Genomic DNA, 22,435 nt, shown 5'->3' with positions numbered 1-22,435 from the left:
ATGTATGTATGTTTTCCAGGCTATTTGGCACAGGGCAACCAATTGATATGCTTGTCCCAACTTCTCCTGCTCATAGATTTCCTCAGTTACCCATAGTTCTTTGTGTAGGGTTGAGGTCTCATGGACTTTTCCCAGTCCTAGTTTGACCCCAAACACTAGTAACATCATATTGCTACTGGACATTTCTAGACATCAATAGTCCATCAAGCCAAACAAAATGTGAACTTCCTGATGAATTAAACTAAGATTTTAATTGATCCAGGAGAAATGTAATTCAGTCAAATAGTATTCCATTCGTAAGATTTAGTCTTTAACTCAAACTCTAGTCAATTAGTTCTAATTTTAATTATTAATAATGTCCATGAAAAGTGTCAACAGAAGGGTGATAATCTTGGAAGCACTTCCTTATACCTGGGTTTTATCCTTAACCGCATGTCTGCATCATCTGAGGATATATTTCACAATGCTTGCAGCCAGGCTCCACTCCTAGAAGGTCTATTTCCAGTGATGGGAAGTCTTTGACATTGATGTTATTTTAAAACTCCTTGGGTTCTTCTAAGTAGGTGCTATCTCACACAGACTCAGTTGGCTCCAAGAACTACACTGTAATGCAAACCTAAATCTCCCAGACAGGTAGATTTTTAAGACATGCACCGGATTAGGGATTGGGGAAGGTGGGGAAATGCAAGAGATCTAGCTAGCCAGCAAATCATTGCCTATATGAATAAGGGCAGTAAAGAAAGAGCTGGGTGGCCAAGGTGGTGCCCTTGACAAGAACTGTTGGAAAGGAATCATACATGTCTGCAAAATGTCACTATATGGTTTCCACAACAGTATATGATGAGCAAGCCTTCTTGTCTGCAGTTGACATTTGTGCAGCTTGCTATTGTTCAAGATTATTGGATTTATAGACTGTGTTTCATTTAAACTTTACAATCAGCATCCATGTTAGCAGATGAAAAACATAGGTAGTGGAGCATGCTGTCGGTCTCAGCACTGGTCTGTATAGTGAGTTTTGGGATAGTCAGAGGTCCTTGTATTTTATATTTCCTCTTATTTTAAACCACATTGCTTTTGCAATAGTAGCTTCTGGGAAAGGGATATCAGTTTTCTCCAATGGAGTGGCACTGGGTATATCAACCACAATCCAGGGCAGGCCCCATACTCGGGAGGAGTTGGGCAACACAAAACAGACTCCAGTTTTGTTTGTTTGTTGTTTGATGCTTTTTGTTGTCTTTGTTCAGTTTGAGGGTTTTATTTCTTTTTAAAAGAGAATGGACATGAAATTGAGTGTACAGGTAAGCGGGAGGAAGATTCTGGGAGATATTGGAAGAAAGGAGTGAAACAATATGATCAAAATATATTGTATAAAAAAAGCTAAAGAAAACAATAGAGGGAAAAACTCATGTTACAGAAAAATTAATTTTTTGTTGTTTGAAACTGAAACTGTAGAAATAAAATTATGTTTTACTGTACTGGTATTGTGCTCAGTGACTTTGCCAGATTCATTTATTTAACAGAATAGTCTTTTAAAAATACTTCTCAATATGCATGTTTAATTCAATTTTATTTTGAAGCTTGCAAATGTGGTATATAGTTAAATTAATACAGAATTTAAATGAGAAAAGAAATAAACCTCTTCAAACACATTCAGTCAGTTCTCCATTGTCTATTAACATGACAAGAGCTCTTCACCTCTTTGCTTGCATATGAACTTGTTTAATTCCCTGCCTTATGAATTCTTCTTTGTATAATTGTGTTTGTGCCTTTAATTCTTCCTCTTCTCTTTTTTTTACCCTTTAAAGTATTTCTTAAAAGACAAGTGTTTATTCTGAATACAACAATGCTTATTCCATAATAGTCATGTTTCTATTATTTATCCTTTTTCAGAATACTTGAGATCTTTCTCTACTACAATTCAACTTCCTTTATTTGTAAATAATAGTATCTTGTTGTGCTTCTGCACACACCAGAATTTTTAAAACATGGAAATTTCCGAATACATGAGGGCAGTGGATCCTAGAACAAAAGGAGCATCAGTTGATACTGATTTTGAAATGACAAAGAGTCCAGAATCCAAAGAATGCTGGCTGGAACACATTTTGGCTCTCTTATTCTCCATTTTTGCCCCAAATAATCACCCAATTGCTCTTCCAAAAGTTTCCTCAATTTCCTGATTTTTTATTATTATTATTTTATTTTATTACTTAAACAATACCAATCCAAATTCCCACTCCTTCCCCTCCTCCCACTCCCCTTCCACTTCCTCCATACACCTTACCACCCCACCCCTCCAATCCTAAGAGAGAGCAATGCACCCCACCCTGTGAAAAGTCCAAGGCCTCCCCCATTACATCTAGGTTGAGCAAGATATACATCCAAAGAAAATAGGATCCCCCAAAGCCAGTACATGCAGTAGAGACAAATCCCAGTGCCAGTCAGTGATCCCTCAGTCTGTCCCAACTGTCAACCACATTCAGAGGGACTAGTTGATCCCATGCTCATTCACTCCCAGTCCAGTTGGAGTTGGTGAGCTCCCATTAGCTCAGGCAAAGTATATCAGTGGGTGAACCTCTCATGGTCTTGACTTCCTTGCTCACTTTTGCAAGGAGACCACTTTTTTGTCCAGGCTACCCAGCCCCTGAAATAATCACACAGAAACTTTATTCATTAAATCACTGCTTGGCCCATTAGCTCTAGCTTCTTATTGGCTAACTCTTACATCTTAATTTAACCCATTTCTATTAATCTGTATATCATCACGAGGTTGTGGCCTACTAGCAAAGTTTTAGCACATCTACCTCCGGCTGCAGATCCATGGCATCTCTTACTCTTTCCTTTTCCCAGCATTCAGTTCTGTCTTTTTCACCTACCTAAGTTCTGTCCTATCAACAGGCCAAGGCAGTTTCTTTATTAATTAACCAAGAAAAGAAACACACAGACAGAAGGACCTCCCACACCAGCTCATACTCTCACTCCTTCGACTCTTCAACTGGACCGTGGCAACTCAGTCCAGTGCTCCAATGTGGGTCTCTGCCTCTGTTTCCATCTGTTGTTGGACGAAGGTTCTATGATGATATTTAGATAATCATCAGTCTGAATACAGGGCATAGCTGGTTCAGGCACTCTCTTCTTATTGTCTTAGCTGGGGTCATCCTTGTGGGCTCCTGGGAAATTTTTTAGAGCCAAGTTTCTTGCTAACCCCATAATGACTCCCTCAATCAAGATATCTCTTCCTTGCTCTCATCTCTGTTCTTCCTCTATCTCGACTATCCCACTCCCAAATTTTGTCAGACGATCATGTCTCTTTCCAATTTCCAGGTGGGTATATATTTGGTTTTTTTTTGGGGGGGGGTTCACCTTATTATTTAGTTTCTCTAGGATCATGAACTATAGGCTCAGTGTCCTTTGTTTATGGCTAGCATCCACTTAGTAGTGAGTACATACCATACTTATTTTTGGGAGTCTGGGTTACCTCACTCAGGATAGTGTTTTTTAATTCTCCATTTGCATGCAAAATTCAATGCATGCAAAAAACAATGTCATTGCTTTTTTTTTTTTTTCCACTGAGTAGTGCTCTAATGTGTAAATGTGCCACACTTTCTTTATCCATTCTTCAGTTGAGGGGCATCTAGGTTGTTTTCAGGTTCTGGCTATTACAAATAATGCTGCTATGAACATAATTGAACAAATGCTTTTTTAGTATGATTGAGTATCTCTTGGTATATTCCCAAGAGTGATATTGCTGGATCCTGAGGTAGTTTGATTCCCAATTTTCTGAGAAACCACCACACTGATTTCCAAAGTGGTTACACAAGTTTGCATTCCCACCAGCAATGGATGAGTGTTCCCCTTACTCCACAACCTCTCCAGCATAGGATATCATTGGTGTTTTTGATCTTAGCCATTCTGACAGGTGTTAAGATGGTATCTCAGAGTTGTTTTGATTTGCATCTGATTTCTTTAAAAAATATTTTTCAGAGTTCTGTTTTGCAATTCTGTGGGAGTGGTGGCCATTTTTTTAAACACTATTTACTCTTTAAAAAGAAAGGCTTTTAATCAAAATGGTATTAAATCACTTTTTTTGTTCCCTTTTCTCCCCACAGCCCATCCCATATCCTCCCTCACTATCAAATGGATAACCACTTTTTTTTGACTATTGCTGCTCCATATATGCACATATATGTATTTACATGTATGCAAAAATGTATATAAATACAACCTGCTGAGTATACTTTTGCTGTTTGTGTGTATATGACTTTCAGGGCTGACCACTCCTTATTGGACAATTAATAAGGGGCTAAGCCCTAGGAAAGATTAATTTTTCCCCTCCCAACCACCACTAGTTGCCTGTGGCTCTCTGTCTAGGGAGGGGGCCCCATGAAAATTTCCCACCTTCTCTTTAACATATCCACTGCTTTTTGTCATTGTCAAAGTCTTCTTTGTGCAGCCATTTCTAGGAGAGACCATTTCACACCTGACTTCCTGGTATTCTGGCTCTCTCTGCCTTGCTCTTCTGTCTTGTTCCCAAAGCCGCAGATGCGCAATCATGTGTGCTGTTTGCAAATTTGGATGATATCAATTCCTATAAATCCTAATCATTTTCTCCCCACTCCTCTTTTTTTTTTTTTTTTAAGAGCGTCTCCCTAAGCAACCCAGGCAAGCCTCCAGCTCCCAACCCACCTCCTCAGCCTCCCAGGTGCTAGGATCAAGCCATGTGCCAGCTTCACTTAGCACAGTTTTCTTCTCCTTCATGTTTAATATCAAACAAACGTGATGACTTGACACACCCTTATCTTGTTCTTGACTTCCCAGGGAAGTTCTCAGTGTGTCAGTCTTAAACCAATGCTCACTCTAGGCTTTTGACAATGATCTAAACAGGTCAGGCCTTTGCTTTTGTATTACATGATGAACTAGAATGATTTTTTTTTCAAATTATGTAGATGATATCCATTGACATAATCATAGATTTCTTTATCTTTTTATATAAAATGATCTTTTTTAGCATCATGTTAAAAGAGAAGACATCGAGCAGCCTATAATGATATATTTAAGGCGATTTGTGGTATGCTCACTCTATTTTATATACATATATGTCATATATCTAACATTCTTAAAATTTCTATTCTAAGTATATAAGGTAAGAGTGCGCTCTTCTTTCACAGCAGATTTGATAAGTAAGTTCCAGTGTTGGGACACCAGCTGAGATGTGTGTTATTACTTCCTAGGGAAGCAGGCTGCCTTAGATCCGTTCATCCTGCAGAACCTTCTGCCCAACTCCACTGACAAGTATTACATTTACAACGGCTCACTGACATCTCCTCCCTGCACAGACACCGTGGAATGGATTGTTTTTAAGGATACAGTTAGCATTTCCGAAAGCCAGGTAATCTCGGAGGTTCACATAATGAGGCAATTTGACGCTATTGTAAAAGCATTGCTTTGTAGTTGTGCTGCAGACTATCCCATTAAAGCGTTTGCTGAGGCTTTTGAAGCTGGTGTGTTAAATGGTTTGGTCTTCTTTCCAGCTGGCTGTATTTTGTGAAGTTCTCACAATGCAACAGTCTGGCTATGTCATGTTGATGGATTACTTACAAAACAATTTCCGAGAACAACAGTACAAGTTTTCCAGGCAGGTGTTTTCCTCCTACACTGGCAAAGAAGAGATTCACGAAGCAGGTATGTATTGAAATATCCTTTTGCTGTGCCCCTCACAGACTCGGCGTCGATGGCTATTTTGGTGTGGTGGAAAACGCACAAGGCTTACAGTTTTTGAAAGCTTTCAATTAACTTCTCTAGCTTTAGGCGAGCAATTTAGCTTCCCTAAATTGTGGTTCCCACATCGGCAAATGAGAATTTGAAAAATCCATTCTTCCTCTATGAGTTTTTTTACAGGTGAGAAAAATAAGATCTGATAAATGGAAGCCGCTTTTCCAAATTACAACAAGCAGCAAAATCCACATAGACGTTCCAGCTTCACTTTACAGCATTTGCTGGCCTGGAAGCTGTAGGAAGGAAAGGCTGTGGTAGGCAGACCTTGGGGTGTCCCGTCTGGTTGGCATCATCAGGGGCTTGAGCTGGAGGTGGTAACATGAACGGAGACTCAACATGAGATTATGGTGCACACACTTGTGTTGCCAGTTTCAAAAAAAAAAAATAAAGCACCTAATAGGTATTGAAAATATTATCATGAATAACTAAAATGTCCTCGATTTCTTTCTTGGGAGGAAAATAAGTTTGCCTTCGTCATAACCAACCAGCAGGGGGGAATATGTGAGTGTGTGGGTTCCCTGCATATGTTCTGTGTTTCTTGTGGCTGACATAGGAGTCCAAGCCATTACAGATGTCCAGAGGACAGAACCAGAAACATCTCTGACTTGTTTCTTTCTGTTTATTCGAGGGAGGTAGTCATCCATGAAGAAATCTTTGGAGTAGCCTTCCTTTTGAAAAATTAAGACTTTCCAAACTAGATTCTCTTTTATCTCAGCCCTGCACTTAATGTTTTGTCATGAATAATATTAATTTAAAACATTAATTTTAAATTAATATTCAATATTCATACTTTATTGTTTTAATGGGATATTTAGAAGTGTTTTTATCCAACAATAAAAACTAATGACAACAGTATTAAATAACTATGTCTAGTTTTGACATTCGCATTCAAATTAAAATTGCTTAAAGTGATAAAATTAGTCATATTTCTGCTATCCATCCCAATTACCTAAATAATTTTATAGTGAATAATATGTAATTGATCAGAAAAGAGAAAATGAACCTGAACTAACTCCTTTTCCAAAATACAGTAGACTAAATATCAAATTTAAAATATGATAGCTTTTTCCATTATATTTTAAATCACATTTTATGGAAACTCTGGATGGCTCCTCGACACTTTTAGATTAAAGTCAGAGTCTGTGACTAGATGTTGGACATGTTTCGTGCTCATCCATCTTCAGCAAGGCTTTGTTCCTCGCTCTAAACCTTCCCTGAAGCAGGGCGACACAGCCTCACATGTCCACTGAAGATTTTTCCTCTGGGCAGCATGCTTCTTCCGCTTCTGTTGTCTTCACACTTTTGCCTGCTCCTTGTTCTCTCAAACTCAAGAGGATATTCCTCCTCTCAGAGATCTTGTCTTGTGGGACCCTTATCTCCACACTGTCTGAATCTAGTCCATGAACAGGACTGCTCTCAGGTGGCATTACAGCCGTGGAGTTCAAGGCAAACAATGTTCATCTGAACTCCATACAGTGTACCCAACTAGATGTTCCTTTTAATGACCAGACTATAGTAATTGCCTGTGTTCATGGCTGTCTCATTGCCCTCTAAGCCCAGGGAGGCAGTAACTACATCTTTTATCCCTACGTCTTTCTGAGGTAAACCAAAGCTTCAATTCACTGAATATTCACTGCACATCCGAAAGACTAAGCTTCCATATAATAAAATCATGGTGATGCTTGATAGATAAACTCTTCCCTGTTAATGTGAAACCCACATGTAGCTCTGAATTAGCACGGGACTATATAGTTTCCATAATTAAGTTAAAGACTTAACTTAGTAATAATGACAATAAGCAATGATAATTGCCGACTTTGTGTAACACTACCTTGCCTTGAAACAGAGAGCATTATACTCAAGCCTCATATCACCCAATTCATGATGCTGGCCAACATGTTTGTGGTTTGCATTTTGGGAATCTGATACTGAGTGATTTGTCCAGATTTACACAGCTAGTAAAGGGTGATGTCAGTATTTGAACTCAGATGTCTCTGACTTTAAAGTTATCCAGAGTCCTTTCTACGCTACAGAATACCTTAAAAGAAATATAACTTTAATTTTTTTTTAAATTAATGTCCTTAAAAACATGAAACTTTAAAAAGTGTTGACTTTTGAGGGTTTTGCTTATCCTAAGGTTGAACAGAGACACTACACTCTCTACACTATTCGGTGTTCTGAGTTACAGTAAGCGTGTTAACAGACTATCAAGGAAGGCAGGCAGTTCTCAGATGACACATATGGGCATCGATCTTACTCCTCTCAGCTGTGCGTGTATATCGTCACACTATCCCCCAGCTCTCCGGCAGCATTGTTATGACTGGCAGAGTAATAATTCTCACATTTTTGCAACTTTGTTCCAAAATAATTAAAATAGCAGAACTCGTTCTGCAAGGGGGCTGTTGGAAATAGATATATTTATTTAATTGGAGTTACAAATGCAAACTTTAAAATAAATCCTACCATAAAAATGTTCACCCACAGGCGCTTTGGGAAGTGTGCTCGTTCGTAGGTGTCCTTCTCCCAGGAACCCTCCAGAACAGCCAATTAGTGTTTCACACAGACATCTCTGTGCCATCGAGACAATTGCTTAGGCAGAGTTATTGCTTTATATTGAGCCAATACTAACTTTTACTATAGTTTTGTGTCTTTGAGATCCAGGCTCTGGCCCTCTGGTCATTTGACCTTCCCCTTGTCCTGTCTCCCTGGCAGAGTCTCAGCTGCTTTCCTCATCCTCCTGTAGTTCTTGGGTTCTTCTCAATGAACAAATTACCTCGGCCCAGGTCCTGGAGATCATCGTACCCTCTCCTATACCCACCCCTTGGAGTGCTACCTGCTCTAAGGGCCTCTATTTACCAAGATGCCTTAGGAGTGAAAGAGCATCATTTTTTTTCTTTTTTTGGTTACATAGCATTTAATTTTAAAGCTTCAATTTATAAAAAAAAAAAGATGTGGTTTTGAGGTTGCAATGAAATCTGCCTATTACCAAATTCCAGTTCTGTTTGTTGTACCAGTTTCATCTATACAGTTGATATCAGTGAAACATTATTTATTTAATATGAGACGTTATCAATTATTAGCAATTCATCTGTCTTACTCAACATGCCTTTTCTCCATCCCTGAAAGTAGCCATTTCTGCTGAACTCCTGGTCCTTTGTCAGCAGTGATGCTATTTTTCATTGCCTTGCTTCAGAGCTATTCATGCACCTGCTTCACTTTCTTGGTAGGTTTTCACCTTAAGGATCTCACTGTCACCTGTAGCTCGGGAGAAAGGGCAGTCCCTGTCTTCTAGGGGCAAGGCTTCTCCTCTCTTGATAAGTGAGGAAGACAAGAATGAATTAAAGAATACGCTCAGTTCACTTGTTCCCAAGCCTTTGGGGCTACAAGGAGCATGTGTTATTGGCACCAGGCACCAAAGGAATGAGTGGCTTTAGATTTCCAGACAGGTCAAAGCCAAGTTCCTCTTTATGTAATGTTATTTAAATTTTTTTAAATGCTCAAGGTCTTCAAAAGAATGTGTAGCATACTCTTCTGATTCTTAGTTAAAGACTGCCTCAAGGAAAGACTCTAATTTTAGAAACAATATCTGTGTCATAATAAAATTAAGAAATCATTTCCTCATGACTGAGTAACAGATACAGTGAACCAAAAAGATACAGCTCCTTATTTGAACTCTGTCACTATTCAGGTAAAACTATTATTATATTTGACAATGATGTATGTTTAGCATGTAAAGATAATTACATAGTAATCTTTCAGATTCCTACTGTATAATATTTTGCATCTGCTGAACTTATAATAAAAACTGAGGTGCTTGCTCTCTGTTTGCAATTGAGAAGGGGGATTTCTGTTTAGAACAAGAACATTTGCTTATCAGTTGAAACAACTCTTTTTCTAATACGACTGACTGTTTGCTTTTCAGTAAGTATTATTATTATTATTTAATTAGTTGTGCATATCCCTGTGGTGTTTTTTTTTATAATAAAGCTTTATCGCCCTTCTTTTTGAAACTGAATTTGACAACAATTTAGGGTGGAATTCAGGTTTTAATTTTTGTCAAATTTAGTCTGAAATAAGGTCCTACATTGGTTCTATTGTTAAAGTAGAAAATATGAGCTGGTGTGGTGGCGCATGCCTTTAATTCCAGCTTTCAGGGAGGAAGAGGCAGGTGGATCTCTATGATTTCTAGGCCAGTCTGGCCTACAGAGTGAGTTCCAGGACAGGCATAAATGCACAGAGAAACAACTCTGTCTCAAAAAAGAAAAAGAAAATATGTGTAAGCTCACAGAAGAACCAAAAATTCCTTATGATGTCACCACTCAGAGATGACTCTTGAGAACTCTGTTGGATATCCTTTCAGACTTTCTACTCCAATTAAGAACATTGTTGTATCTCATAATGGCAGAAATTTTACATAGTGATATTAAATGAATCTTTAATAAAGCATTTAACCGTTATATAGTATTCCACCACTTAGTGAAATTTTCTTAAACGTTTTCTTCAGTCTTGGATCTTCAAGATATATTTATACTTTCTCCATTTATAAATATCTAACATCTTCATTTTGACTAAAATAGAAATAAAATGTAAGATAAAAAATTGTCAGAATCTTGCTATTAATAAATGTATTGCAGGAAATACATATTTTCAATGTATGTAGCAAATCATGACAAGCATGTGACTCCCTGTTTCCAAGTGAACTTTGAGATTAAATCTCAGACAACATTCATTATTACAGTCACAACAGTGTCTAAATATTCATATCTCTGGATCAACGATGCTCTACTTTTCTGCTTCCAAGTAAGGCTACTGTTTCTTAGCAAGGCCCTTCATTTGAGCATCATAAAGGGGACATCGTAGATTTCATGAATTGTTGAATTTGATAGAACCATCTGATCTGGAGGGATTTAATAGAGGTTGCCTTTTGAGAAAGCACTATGAACAACAGTTTAAATATGTAAAAGTATAAAGTAGGCAAAGTTTATATTTATTTCCTACATCTCAAGCATAGACACTACCATGCTGTGCAGTTAGCACCCTAGCACGTCTCTCCCATTGGAGAGCAGGAGCTAATGAAGCATGCAGGTAAATAACTTGGGTTTCAAAGACCAGAGAACATTTACTTCCAAACCCAGCACCAGTCAGAATGGCTAAGATCAAAAACACCAATGATAGCTTATGCTGGAGAGGATGTGGAGTAAGGAGAATACTCCTCCATTCCTGGTGGGAATGCAAGCTTGTAAAACCACTCTTGAAATCAGTATGGTGGTTTCTTAGAAAATTGGGAACCAACCTATCTCAGGACCCAGCAATACCATTCTTGGGCATATACTGAAAAGATGCTCAATCATACTACAAGGACATTTGTTCAACTATGCTCATAGCAGCATTATTTGTAATACCCATAACGGAAAAAACCTAGATGCCCCTCAACTGAAAAATGGATTTAAAAAAATGTGGTACATTTAGACAGTGGAGTACTACTCAGCAGTAAAAAATGACATCTTGAAATTTGCATGCAAATGGATGGAACTAGGAAAAACCATCTTGAGTGAGGTAACCCAGACCCAGAAAGATGAACATAGTTCATGTGTACTCACTCATAAGTGGATACTAGCTGTAAAACAAAGGATAACGAGCCTATGGTCAATGACCGTAGAGAAGCTAAGTAACAAGGTGAACTCTAAGAAAAACATATATAGACCCACCTGAAAAAAGGAAATAGACAAGATTGCCTGACAAAATTGGGAGCATGGGTATGGGGGGGGAGAAGGGAGAGTGGAAGGGGAAGAAGAGGGAAGAAGCGGGGAGAAGAACTTGAGGGAACAGTATAGATGAGATGGAAGATGGACAGAGATTAGAGCAAAGAAAGAGATATTTTGACTGAGGGAGCCATTATGAGGCTACCAAGAAACCTGGCACTGGAAAAATTCCCAGAAATCCACAAGGATGGCCCCAGCTAAGATCCTAAGCAATAAAAGAGAGGGTGCCTGAACTGGCCTTGCCCTGTAGTCAGATTGATGAATATCTTAAATGTCACCATAGAGCCTTCATCCAGCAACTGATGGAAACAGAGGCAAAGACTTACAGCAGAGCAGGGGGCTGAGTTCCCCAAGTCCAGTTAAAGAGTGGGAGGAGTGAGAAATGAGCAAAGAGGTCAAGACCATGATGGGTTCACCCACTGAAACATTCTACCTGAGCTAATGGGAGCTCACTAACTCTAGCTGGACAGTGAAGGAACCAGAGTAAGACCAAACTACTCCCTCTGAATGTGGGTGACAGTTGCACGGCTGCGGCAGACTGAGGGGCCACTGGCAATGTCACCAAGATTTATTCTTACTGCTTGTATTGGCTTTTTGGAACCCATTCTTTTTGGATGGATACCTTGCTCATCCTAAATATAGTAGGGAGGGCCTTGGACCCTCCCCACAGCAGTGTGTCTCAATGACTCTGAGGAGTGGATGGGGTGGGGTGAGGGAGAAGGTGGAAGGAATGGGAGGAGGGGGAGGAGTGGGAACTGGGAATGTTATGTAAAATGAAAATAGATAGTTTGTTTTCTTTTTTAAAAAAATAAAAGAAAAAGAAAGAAAAGAAAAGAAAGAAAGAAAGAAAGAAAGAAAGAAAGAAAGAAAGAAAGAAAGAGCGAACAGTGGTCCCCAGAGGGCTGCTGTGAGAATCATAAAGAGGTAAATGTTGCAATGTGCTGCAGTGCCTTAGATGAGTAAGCTGCAGAGTTAGTGACTGCTATTGTTGCCATTTGTCATGTGCATAGAGAAACAAGCAATCGCAGTGAAGAAGTATAGCTTGCAAAAGTAGCATGGTGTGCATTTAGAAATGTTTTTTATAGACTGTACTTCATTGAAGTACTCATGAATGGACTTCCGATGTTAGCTAGCACTGTAAAACATTTAATGTACAAATTTAAAGCCATGCAAAACAGTGTGCTTTTCAAGAAATAGAGCATGTTGGGGGTGTCTTTGTAACATAATGTATCTCAACTCTGTAGCCTAAGGCAATGAACTGCAAGATATTTTCTACCATTTCCTGAAAAATGTCATGAATTATACATTAGCAAATCTACTTTCATAATTAACAGTGATTTCTCATAACCAAAGAATTTTCTTGTGTTTCGCCTCCATTTCTTTTCTGCTGTCTTTTCCTTTTCCTTTTGTTTTCAAAATACTCAGCACTTTGCTTAGTAATCTTTTGATTTTTTCATATAATAACTACTGTCCTTTATGCCAGCCAAACATGGGTGACACACTTTGCAACCTTGAATGTTTGCATGGGACTTTTGATGAGCGCAACCCTATTTGGTCTAAGTAACAGACTATTTTGTTCTATTTTGTTTGAGTTCTGGTTTGTTGTGCATTTCTCGGTGAAGGAAGTCAAGAGGTTAGAAACTAAAGACACCTGGAACTTTCTAACTGTCAGTATTAGAAGGCTATGTCAGGGATGAGCTTTCAAGGGGCAAGAAGAACAGATACCCCATATGCCAAGAGTCACCAGAATCAACCTGAGTGGAAGACTGCAGCTGCTCTTAATCCAGAACACATATGGCTGTTTGATCAAGGAGATCTTTTAGGGAGCTCCTTTGCCTGTATGTAACACTTAGGCACTTTCAAGCGCTCTGTGTTCTTCATGAGCCAGGTTCCTTCTCTCAGTCGTCATTGCTTAAAGAATGAGTGGCTGGGATCCAGATTGAATGTAACTCGTAGAAATGACTTGAAAGGTAGCATGCTGTCCCAGTAAAATTGATGAAGCTTATATAAGAAAATTATAACTTTTATTGTTTACATTTTTGTTAACATGTGTTTGATATCAAAATATATATTGATCTAGAAAAGACTTCTTGATTTTTAGTTCAGATAGTTGGCTTGGTGTAGTTTACATCTTTCTAATAAGAGAATTGAACTAATTTCAGGGGATGAAGATGGCTCAACAGTTAAGAGGACCTACAGCTAAGAGTGCCTAATAGGCTGGCAGAGGCCTTGGGTTCAGTTCCCAGCTCCATCTGCTCACAGCCACCTATGTGTAATTCCTGCTCCAGACAAGCAATGCTCTTTTCTGGACCTCACCCATTCCTGCAATCAGTGTGTATGACTTCACACAGAGACATACACTATATATTTGTGTAATCTAAAATAAACATAATAACTAATGTCAATAGAACAATAGTAAGGAAAATAATATGAGCTCATGTTAAATACCTACTCCATGGTCGTTGCCTAATTTTATGTCAAAATACCAAACTATATTTATGGAACCAATTGGTTTGTTCCTTAAAAGATCTAGTCAATGCTTTCTAACTGTCAGCATTAGAAGGCTAATATTACTCATATTACTAAACCACTGATTATCAGTTAACAAAAAGGATGTTTTTTTAAAATAGTGTTCTGATTAAAATAAAGCTGAAGATATATGTGTTTCACTTAGAATATCTACAGTGGTGAGTTAGTCAGTAAGGCATGGGGATGGGGATATCTTCCAGGGAAGAGAAAGTTTTATTTTTAAATAGTCATATGGAAATCTTCTACTATAGAAGTTTACTAAAATATATAATATATATAACATATACACATATTTAAAAGGAGTTTAAATTGAGTTACCATATTATGGGGGTGGCAATACCCCAATTGGACATTGTATGCTACCAATGAAAAGTCTGAAGAATTAAGAATGAGTTACATATTTTTGAGTTGATTATTAATGTGGTCTGATAGAAATCCCAACCATTATGGGCAAATGCCATTGCTATTGATTACACTCCTGCATTTTGACAGTGAGATCCTATTGTTGAGGACACCGTGTGCTTATGTCATAGAACATAGAGAAATCTAGTAGGTATTCAACTGGAAGCTTCGTCCATGTACTTTCAGGTACTCTACATGCTACACAAAGAGAAAAGTGATCATCAATCTCCCCCAGCTATGAACCTTAAGAGTTACAATAATGACGTACCTGCAAGATGTGCCTGATGATAGACTAGTAACACAAATGTTATGGGAATTACAATCATTTTTTAAAAATTTGGAATTAAGGTCCACTGCGCATGATGGAACCCATATATANATATATCATCAATGAGATCAAAAACTTGACATTAGATCGGTCATTGACCTACTATTATTACTCTGCTAAATGAAATAGCAATTAAATGACTCCTAATGACCTATCATCATATCCATAGATGAGTGAATGACTCACCCTGCGTTGGAGAAACATTTCCTTGAAGTATTTGGTAATTAACACAGAAACTTGCATGAGGTCAGCATGCAGAGCACAAGAGATGTTGGGATGCTTGGCCTTCATTGGGATGTCTCAGTCACACTCCCCCCTCAAGGCTCAAAGATCTATGCAGAGGAGGGAAAGGAACGTTTATAAGAGCCCGAGATGGTACATGACCTTAAGGAAACAGTGTCTTCCAGACACAGCAGAGCAGATGCACTTAGGGACCCACAGAGACGATGACAGTGAACACAAGACCTGCGCAAGCTCAAGCCAGGCAAATCCCAGCACAAAGGAGTGGGAGCAGGCATGAAGTCCCCACCTCTGGCCAAGGAGCTATTGCCAACAGAGAGCTGCTAGGATAAAGGAAGTCAATGTTCTTCAATGGACTGACACTGGGCATATCAGCTGCACTCAAGGCAGGTCCTATGCTCAGGAGTAAGTCAACACAAACGACTGCACAATTTTTAGAAGGAGAAAACATGAAGTTGGGTGGTTAGGAAGGTAGAGAGGATCTGCAAAGAGTTGAAAAAGGGAAATGAAGAAATAAAGGGGAAATCTATAAGCCCCAACTATGAAACTAACTAATAGAGTCATATAGACTTATAACTAAGACAGTTAAAAATGAGAACCTGCTAGCAAAGAAACACAACTTTCTTTGAGAAGTCTCACTTCAGATTAACATCGAAGGTTACCATTTGAAATGTCTCAGACAGATACAAACAATCCAGGGAAGCTGGGTAAGAATGCTTTGGGCAGATCTCAATGAACACTTTTCTGCTTTTCGCAGGCCATTTCTGCTTTGTGTGGATGCATTCAATTTATAAATTTTACAAAGTACATGTTAAAAAGCATAAAACTTATATCACTTTAAAGCATTACCCTTCTCCAAAAAGAGGGATTTATTTTAGGAGGAGAGAATCGACAAATTATTCTGTCAGAAACCCACCTTCTACAGGTCCACTCCTCTGGAAGGAAGAAGGGGGTCATCTGGGTATTTCAGTGATACTTATGTGATGCTCTGGGGTTGAGATGACTTGATGGTCTTCTGCCATCTGGTGGAAAAGTCACAGAAGTGTCCCAGTTATATGATGTAGTCTAAACATAACTTGGAAACATATTTTTCGTCTGAATTCACATTTTTCACAATAAAAGAAATTTCCTCTTATTCTTAGAGGAACACCTCACTCTAAGCCCTTCTTAAACAAAATAAAACATTACCAGTTTGGGGGGCGGGGGAAGGAAGGAAGGAAGGAAGGAAGGAAGGAAGGAAGGAAGGAAGGAAGGAAGGAAGGAAGGAAGGAAGGAAGGAGAAAAGTCCTATGTCTAACTCATGTAGATTTACCCAGGCATTTATTCAAAGCATATGTTTATATTTTGTGAATAGCTAATGTACTGTTGCAGCTACAGGGTTGCTTGCTAATGGTCAATACCATATGGAAGACAGGCTGCTTGTGAGGGAATTGTTAGTCGTGGGCGCCCTCGTGTGTTTATGAGACAAACTACAAACTAGAAGGGAAAGGGAAAGGAAAGGAAAAAGAGAAAGGGCGAAACCCTTTGGGTCGCACTCTGACTCACCTGTTGGCAGTGTCAGAATCCCTACAGGTGTCTTACCCACGATGAGTGGCTCATTGAAGGCACCCACATGCTTCCATGACACAGCTTTGTAGCTGAGATGTCCCTTGAAGAGTGTCCCAGCAGTGAATTTCTTATCTTTGTCCTGAGAGATTTTTCTCTTCCTGTGCTTTGCAAATGTCTGTGGCATCTAACCTTTTCCCTGTAAGCTACTGCAAACTTACCCCATGTATGTACACTCTCCAGAGCATCAGGACCGTTCCTGATGGGACTGAAATTTTGGCCCAGTTCCTACTCGATGTGATCTTTAAGTTACATTAAGAAATTTTGAAAGTTTTTCCCCACAATTTTATTTTCATATGAGACAAATATTCTAATTCCCTGTGCTTATTTATTTATTTATTCTATTAATGATGCCAGGGTGGAATTTCATGGCCAGTTCCCAAAAAGACTGAATTAATGGTTTTAGTTGTGATATTGCTTTCATGAGTTGGGAATTTTTAATTATATCAGGGTTTCTCTAGTAGCAAAAATGTTCAACTATAGATCATATTTTATAATTGATTATTTTCTAGTCCCAAGCTAAATAAATTTGCCAGGTATCAGACAAGACATACAGACACCATGAGTTCGAAGATATCCTATGTCATTTTTTCTAACAATGAATGTCCATGCCAAACACTCTCAAAACTATGTTCTAGGCAACAGCAAACAAAAAGGGAGAAAGGAGCTATAGTTCTGATATTCCAGAAACTAATCAGAACATAGTGGTTTCAAGGAACTTTGGTTACAGGTTGGGTGCGTGGAGGGAACCCCTGTGACTGAATGCTGGCAGCTTTTAAGGACAGAGGAAGGGACCTTTACAGACAGTGAGACACATGCTCCCATCAAGATGGATCATAGTCAAAGAGCCTACAGCAGGACTTCCACCCTCCGGAGCTGCCAGCCAGAGTAGCCCTCTTTTCTTCTGAAAAGAACCTACCAAATCCAATTTGAGGTGCAAAAATTGGAACAAGAGATAATATTTTACTTCCTATTGAACTAAGATAAAATTTTTAAAAAAACCTTCCAAGTATGTTTTATTTAGTACAAATTCCAGAAGTCAACGGTTGTGCCACTGACTTTCTTTTTTCTCCTGAAGTGTGCAGCTCAGAACCAGAAAATGTGCAGGCTGACCCTGAAAACTACACCAGCCTTCTGGTCACATGGGAAAGACCTCGAGTTGTGTATGACACCATGATTGAGAAGTTTGCCGTTCTGTACCAGCCGCTGGAGGGCAACGACCAAACCAAGCATGAGTTTTTAACAGATGGCTATCAGGACTTGGTAACTATAAGATGAATTACTTTCTGTCTGATAACATTATAGTTTGGCTCCCAAGGTAAGAATTTGCAAATGACTATGTATTTTTGCCTCTGGTCACTGTAGATGTTGAGTGAAGGTATTCCCAAGGAATAAAAGGCATAGTAAATTATGTCAGTAGTTAGGATTAAATACAAGATCGTGACCCTGTCAGCAACATTATAAGAGGTGGATACATGTGGAAAACGTAAGCACAGAACATTATTAGTATATTCCTCCCTTATAAATAAGATAATGTAAGGAATATATAAATATTTCAATTAAAATCTCACAACTGACCTGAGAATCTCACCTTGTACATGTTATGTATTCTCTACTTTATTGCAGGAAAAACAAGGTAGGGGACTTAAAAGTTCTTTGCTTCGCTTTAGATTTCTAGTAACAAATATCAAGTGGTAACTATGTCAGAATTTTGAGGATAGAATAACATAAAAGACTGTCTGAGTCATCTCACATGAATGAGAGAAAGTACAGCTCGGATTCCTTGTGTGATTTGATAGGAAGGGTTGGCCCAATGGTGGTGAGTTGATAATCCCTCATCTGGATGCAAGTATGGGAAGTCGCCACTGCACCAGAAAAGTCTCTGGGCTGTACATCCAGGCAGCAAGACAGCATGTCCTGGGATCCTACTTAAATAAACCTGCCATTATTAGTACGTTTGATAGCATGTCGAACAACAGATAAGTTTTAACTACTTTTACACTCATTTGGGATGTAGAGAGAAAGATATAGGAGAAGATGAGGATTTGGTGAGCAAATATTTCCTCTCACAATGCATAAAGAAGAAGACACCACTTTGTGAGACGGAAATACGCATACATGTGCGCATACACACATGCATTTCCATGCAGACACACATTGTCAGGGTAAAGAGTTGTCCCTTTGTCTCTGTTAATAATGTCTTAAGAGAATGTTTTGTATAATTTCTAATGTCTTTCTCCTAGGGCGCTATTCTCAATAACTTACTACCTAATATGAGTTACGTTCTCCAAATAGTGGCCATATGCACTAATGGCTTATATGGGAAGTACAGTGACCAGCTGATAATTGACATGCCTACTGAGGACACTGGTGAGTGCTTTCCTAAGTTGCCCCTCTGTTTCCTGAGCAAATGAGGCTGTTTTGATTATAGGGGACACATGTGCTGTCTTCTGGCTTTGTTGTTTGTTGGGTGTTTTTATAGTTTCGTTTTTATTAGCGTTCAAAGTAATGAGTTTCATTATAGCCTTTTCATACATACATACTTGTTTTGGCCTTCCCACGCCTCCCCTCTGCTCCCCTCCCGCTAATCCCATCCCTACCCCCAGACACCACCCTTCTGCTTTCATGCTATGTTTATTCTATTTCCCCCACATAGTTAAGACCTCTATTTTCGCTCTCATGGACTTCTTTCTAGCTTGATGACGTGTGCCCACCTACCTCTTCACATATATGAAAGTCAAAATCTAGAATTCTATGTAAATGATAAAATATAGTATTTGTCTTCCAGGGTCTGATTGTTACTTAGCTCAGCGCAGTACTTTACAGCGGCACCAATTTCTACAACAATGCCATGATTTTTTTTTTTTTCTGTAATGACTGACTTCAGTTCTATTGTGTGATAAGGGCATTCATTCATCTGCTGATGGACATCTAGGCTGGTCCCATTTGCTGGCTCTCCAAGGAAAGGACAGAAGGGAGAGAGGGAGAAAGGAAAGGAGAAAAGAAAGAAATGCAAATGACCATAACTATTTTAGTAAATGTTCAACATTTTTAGCCATTATAGATATGCAAATTAAACCCACATTGAGATTTTTATCTCACCCTAGACAAAATGGTTCTTTTTAGACGAGAGAGAGAGAGAGAGAGAGAGAGAGAGAGAGAGAGAGAGAGAATCAATGCTGATGAGAATGTAGGGAAAGACGTTTCCAGAACTTGTCTTAGAGTTTCTATTTCTGTGAAAAGACACCATGACCACAACATCTCTTATAAAAGAAAGAATTTAATTGGGGCTGGCTTATAGTTTCTAAGGTAATCCATTATCTTCATGGCAGCAGAGAGGCAGATAAGGTGCTGGAGAAGGAGCTGAGAGTTCTATATCTTAATCCATAAGCAATCGAAGCAACTGTGTGTCACATTCAGCATAGCTTGAGCAAAAGGAGACCTCAAATCCAACCCCCACAGTGACACTCTTCCTCCAACAAGGCCACACCTCCTAATAGGACCACTCCCTAAGGGGGCCAATTTTTTTTCAACCACCACAGAGCTCTTATCCACTAATGTTGAAAATGAAAACTAATACAGCCATTATGGAAATCAGTATGGAGTGTACTCAAAAAACATAAGTATAAGCCAGGCGGTGATGGCGCGCGACTTTAATCCCAGCACTCGGGAGGCAGAGGCAGGCGATCTTTGTGAGTTCAAGGCCAGCCTGGTCTACAAGAGCTAGTTCCAGGACAGGAACCAAAAGCTACGGAGAAACCCTGTCTCAAAAAATTCAAAAAAAAAAAAAAAAAAAAAAAAAAAAAAAAAGAAAACATAAGTATAAAACTGACTTTATATCCTTTCGAACACAGAAAATTTCCTTTTCTGTTAGAGGGCAGAAAAACAAATAATTTTTTCTAATATAAGGTAATCTGTACTTTTATTATTAATGCCAATATTGTATACTCATACAACAAGAAAAACAAGATCTATTCAGTTTGTAAAAATCATCAAATGGAAATTGACAAGTGAATATTGATACTTATTTTAGACTTACTAAAGACTTGGTTTCATTTATATTTATTTCCTTTTCAGCCCCCAAAGCATGTAGTAAGTATATTCTACCCTAGGATTATGCCAGGTATTTTGAAATATCTATATGAAGCATCTCGAAGTATACTTTAAATATTTTTCCATTTTTTTATAATTTGATTGGGGCATGTTTTTTGCTTCCTTAATGCACCAATCTTATTTTGCAGAAACAAAAGTGTTTCTAACTGTGTTTATCTGCATGCATCCTTTCTAAACATTAAGAAAAATTCTTTTGATCTTGAACATATGCAATAGACCATTCAAGACATAGGCATAGTTTAACAGTTTCAGATTTACCTAGTTTTCCTTTTATCACTAAAAGTAGTTTTCAAGTACTGGAATTGAAGTGTGTGTGTACACATATATATGGGTGTACTCCACAACATGCATATTCACATAAATGCATATCTACATACATAAATGTGAATATTCCTTAGCCAACCCTCGCATGATCATTACAGTCTTTTCAAGTTTTTCATGTCAATGAATAGTTGTAGCATAACCATGTTTTATGTACAGAGTGGAAAACGCCTTGCTTTAATTGTCTACAGGCTGTAGCAGTTTAAGCCAATGTCAGCCCATATAACAAGCATGTTTCATCACATTGTATGATTGTTCTCACTAGTTGACATTTAACTTTAAAGAATTTGTGACTGTTAAATATCATAATGCATTCCCTTGCCAACCAAATAATACAAAGCCCTTGCTCATTGATAGTTCATGACTTGCTCATGGGATATGCTTGTTTTTAAATGTTACACCTCATGGCCACTATATAATCATTTTTCCTACTACCTTTATTTAGTTTTGTTTTGAAAATTGGGTTGTTGTTCTTTTTCTTTTATTAATTTTTTTATTTATTTTATATCCTGACCACGGGGGCCTCAGTTGCCCTTCCCTCTCTCCTCCCATTCCCTCCCTCCCCCACCCCCTACACCCCACCTCCTCTCTGCTCCCTCATTGTCCACTCCTCCTCCATCTCTGTTCAGATAGGGGCAGGCTTCCCATGGGCATCAGCAAAGCATGATCATCAAGTTGATGCAGGACCAAGCTCCTCCCCCGCATCAAGGCTGGGCTAGGCAAACCAGCATCTGGAATAGTTTCCTAAAAGTCAGCTCAAGCACCGGGGACTGGCCCTAATCCCACTGCTAGGAGCCCCAGAAACAGACCAAGCTACACAACTGTGCAGAGGGCCTAGGCTGGTCTCATGCAGGTTCCCTAGCTGTTGGTTCAGAGACCATGAGCTTCCAGGAGCCCAGGTCAGCTGTCTCTGTGGGTTGGAAAATTGGTTTGTTTTTAAATGGAAAGTCAATGCTAAATTTTATTTAAAAAATGAGACATGCAGGAACTGACCACTGTTATATTCTGTGTCATGATATTCCAGGGAACAACAACTTTCTCTAAAGTTTCCCATATTAAAGGGACATTGTCCAGGTTAGCCAGGCACATATAAATAGACCAAAATGTATTATATAATTGATGCATTTAGTATGAATTATATTGGGCATATTCACTTAATTATCTTGTTTTAGTTATATAGAGCACTCCCATCTCTGTACATAAAGCAGATTCCAAGGCATTTATAAGAAACGAGCTGCTTACTATAACCTGTCCTACACTGCTTACTATGCCAGATTTTCCAACTTTTTAAAATTTTTTGCTTATTTTTTCATCTTGAGATGCTTGTTGCATATGAGAACGATCAAATGGACATCTTCTGTAT

At 38.7% G+C, this 22,435-nt stretch overlaps 1 protein-coding gene across 3 annotated transcripts in view; it reads left to right on the top strand.

The window, feature by feature from the left end:
* Ptprz1 (protein tyrosine phosphatase receptor type Z1) overlaps window positions 1-22,435 on the top strand; it is a 179,145-nt gene that overhangs the window by 96,523 nt on the left and 60,187 nt on the right. For all 3 annotated transcript variants that reach the window (XM_050145943.1, XM_050145942.1, XM_050145941.1), the window contains exons 7-10: window positions 5,229-5,386; window positions 5,529-5,679; window positions 17,717-17,901; window positions 18,882-19,008. In XM_050145943.1, coding sequence (XP_050001900.1) covers window positions 5,229-5,386; window positions 5,529-5,679; window positions 17,717-17,901; window positions 18,882-19,008 — 621 coding nt within the window. The remainder of the gene's footprint in view (window positions 1-5,228; window positions 5,387-5,528; window positions 5,680-17,716; window positions 17,902-18,881; window positions 19,009-22,435) is intronic.

The sequence above is a fragment of the Alexandromys fortis genome, unplaced genomic scaffold (genome assembly GCF_014885135.2).
Source record: "Alexandromys fortis isolate MF-2015 unplaced genomic scaffold, M_Fortis_MF-2015_v1.1 scaffold_34, whole genome shotgun sequence".
In the NCBI taxonomy this organism is placed as follows: domain Eukaryota; kingdom Metazoa; phylum Chordata; class Mammalia; order Rodentia; family Cricetidae; genus Alexandromys; species Alexandromys fortis.
This window is presented reverse-complemented; position numbering and strand designations above follow the sequence as displayed.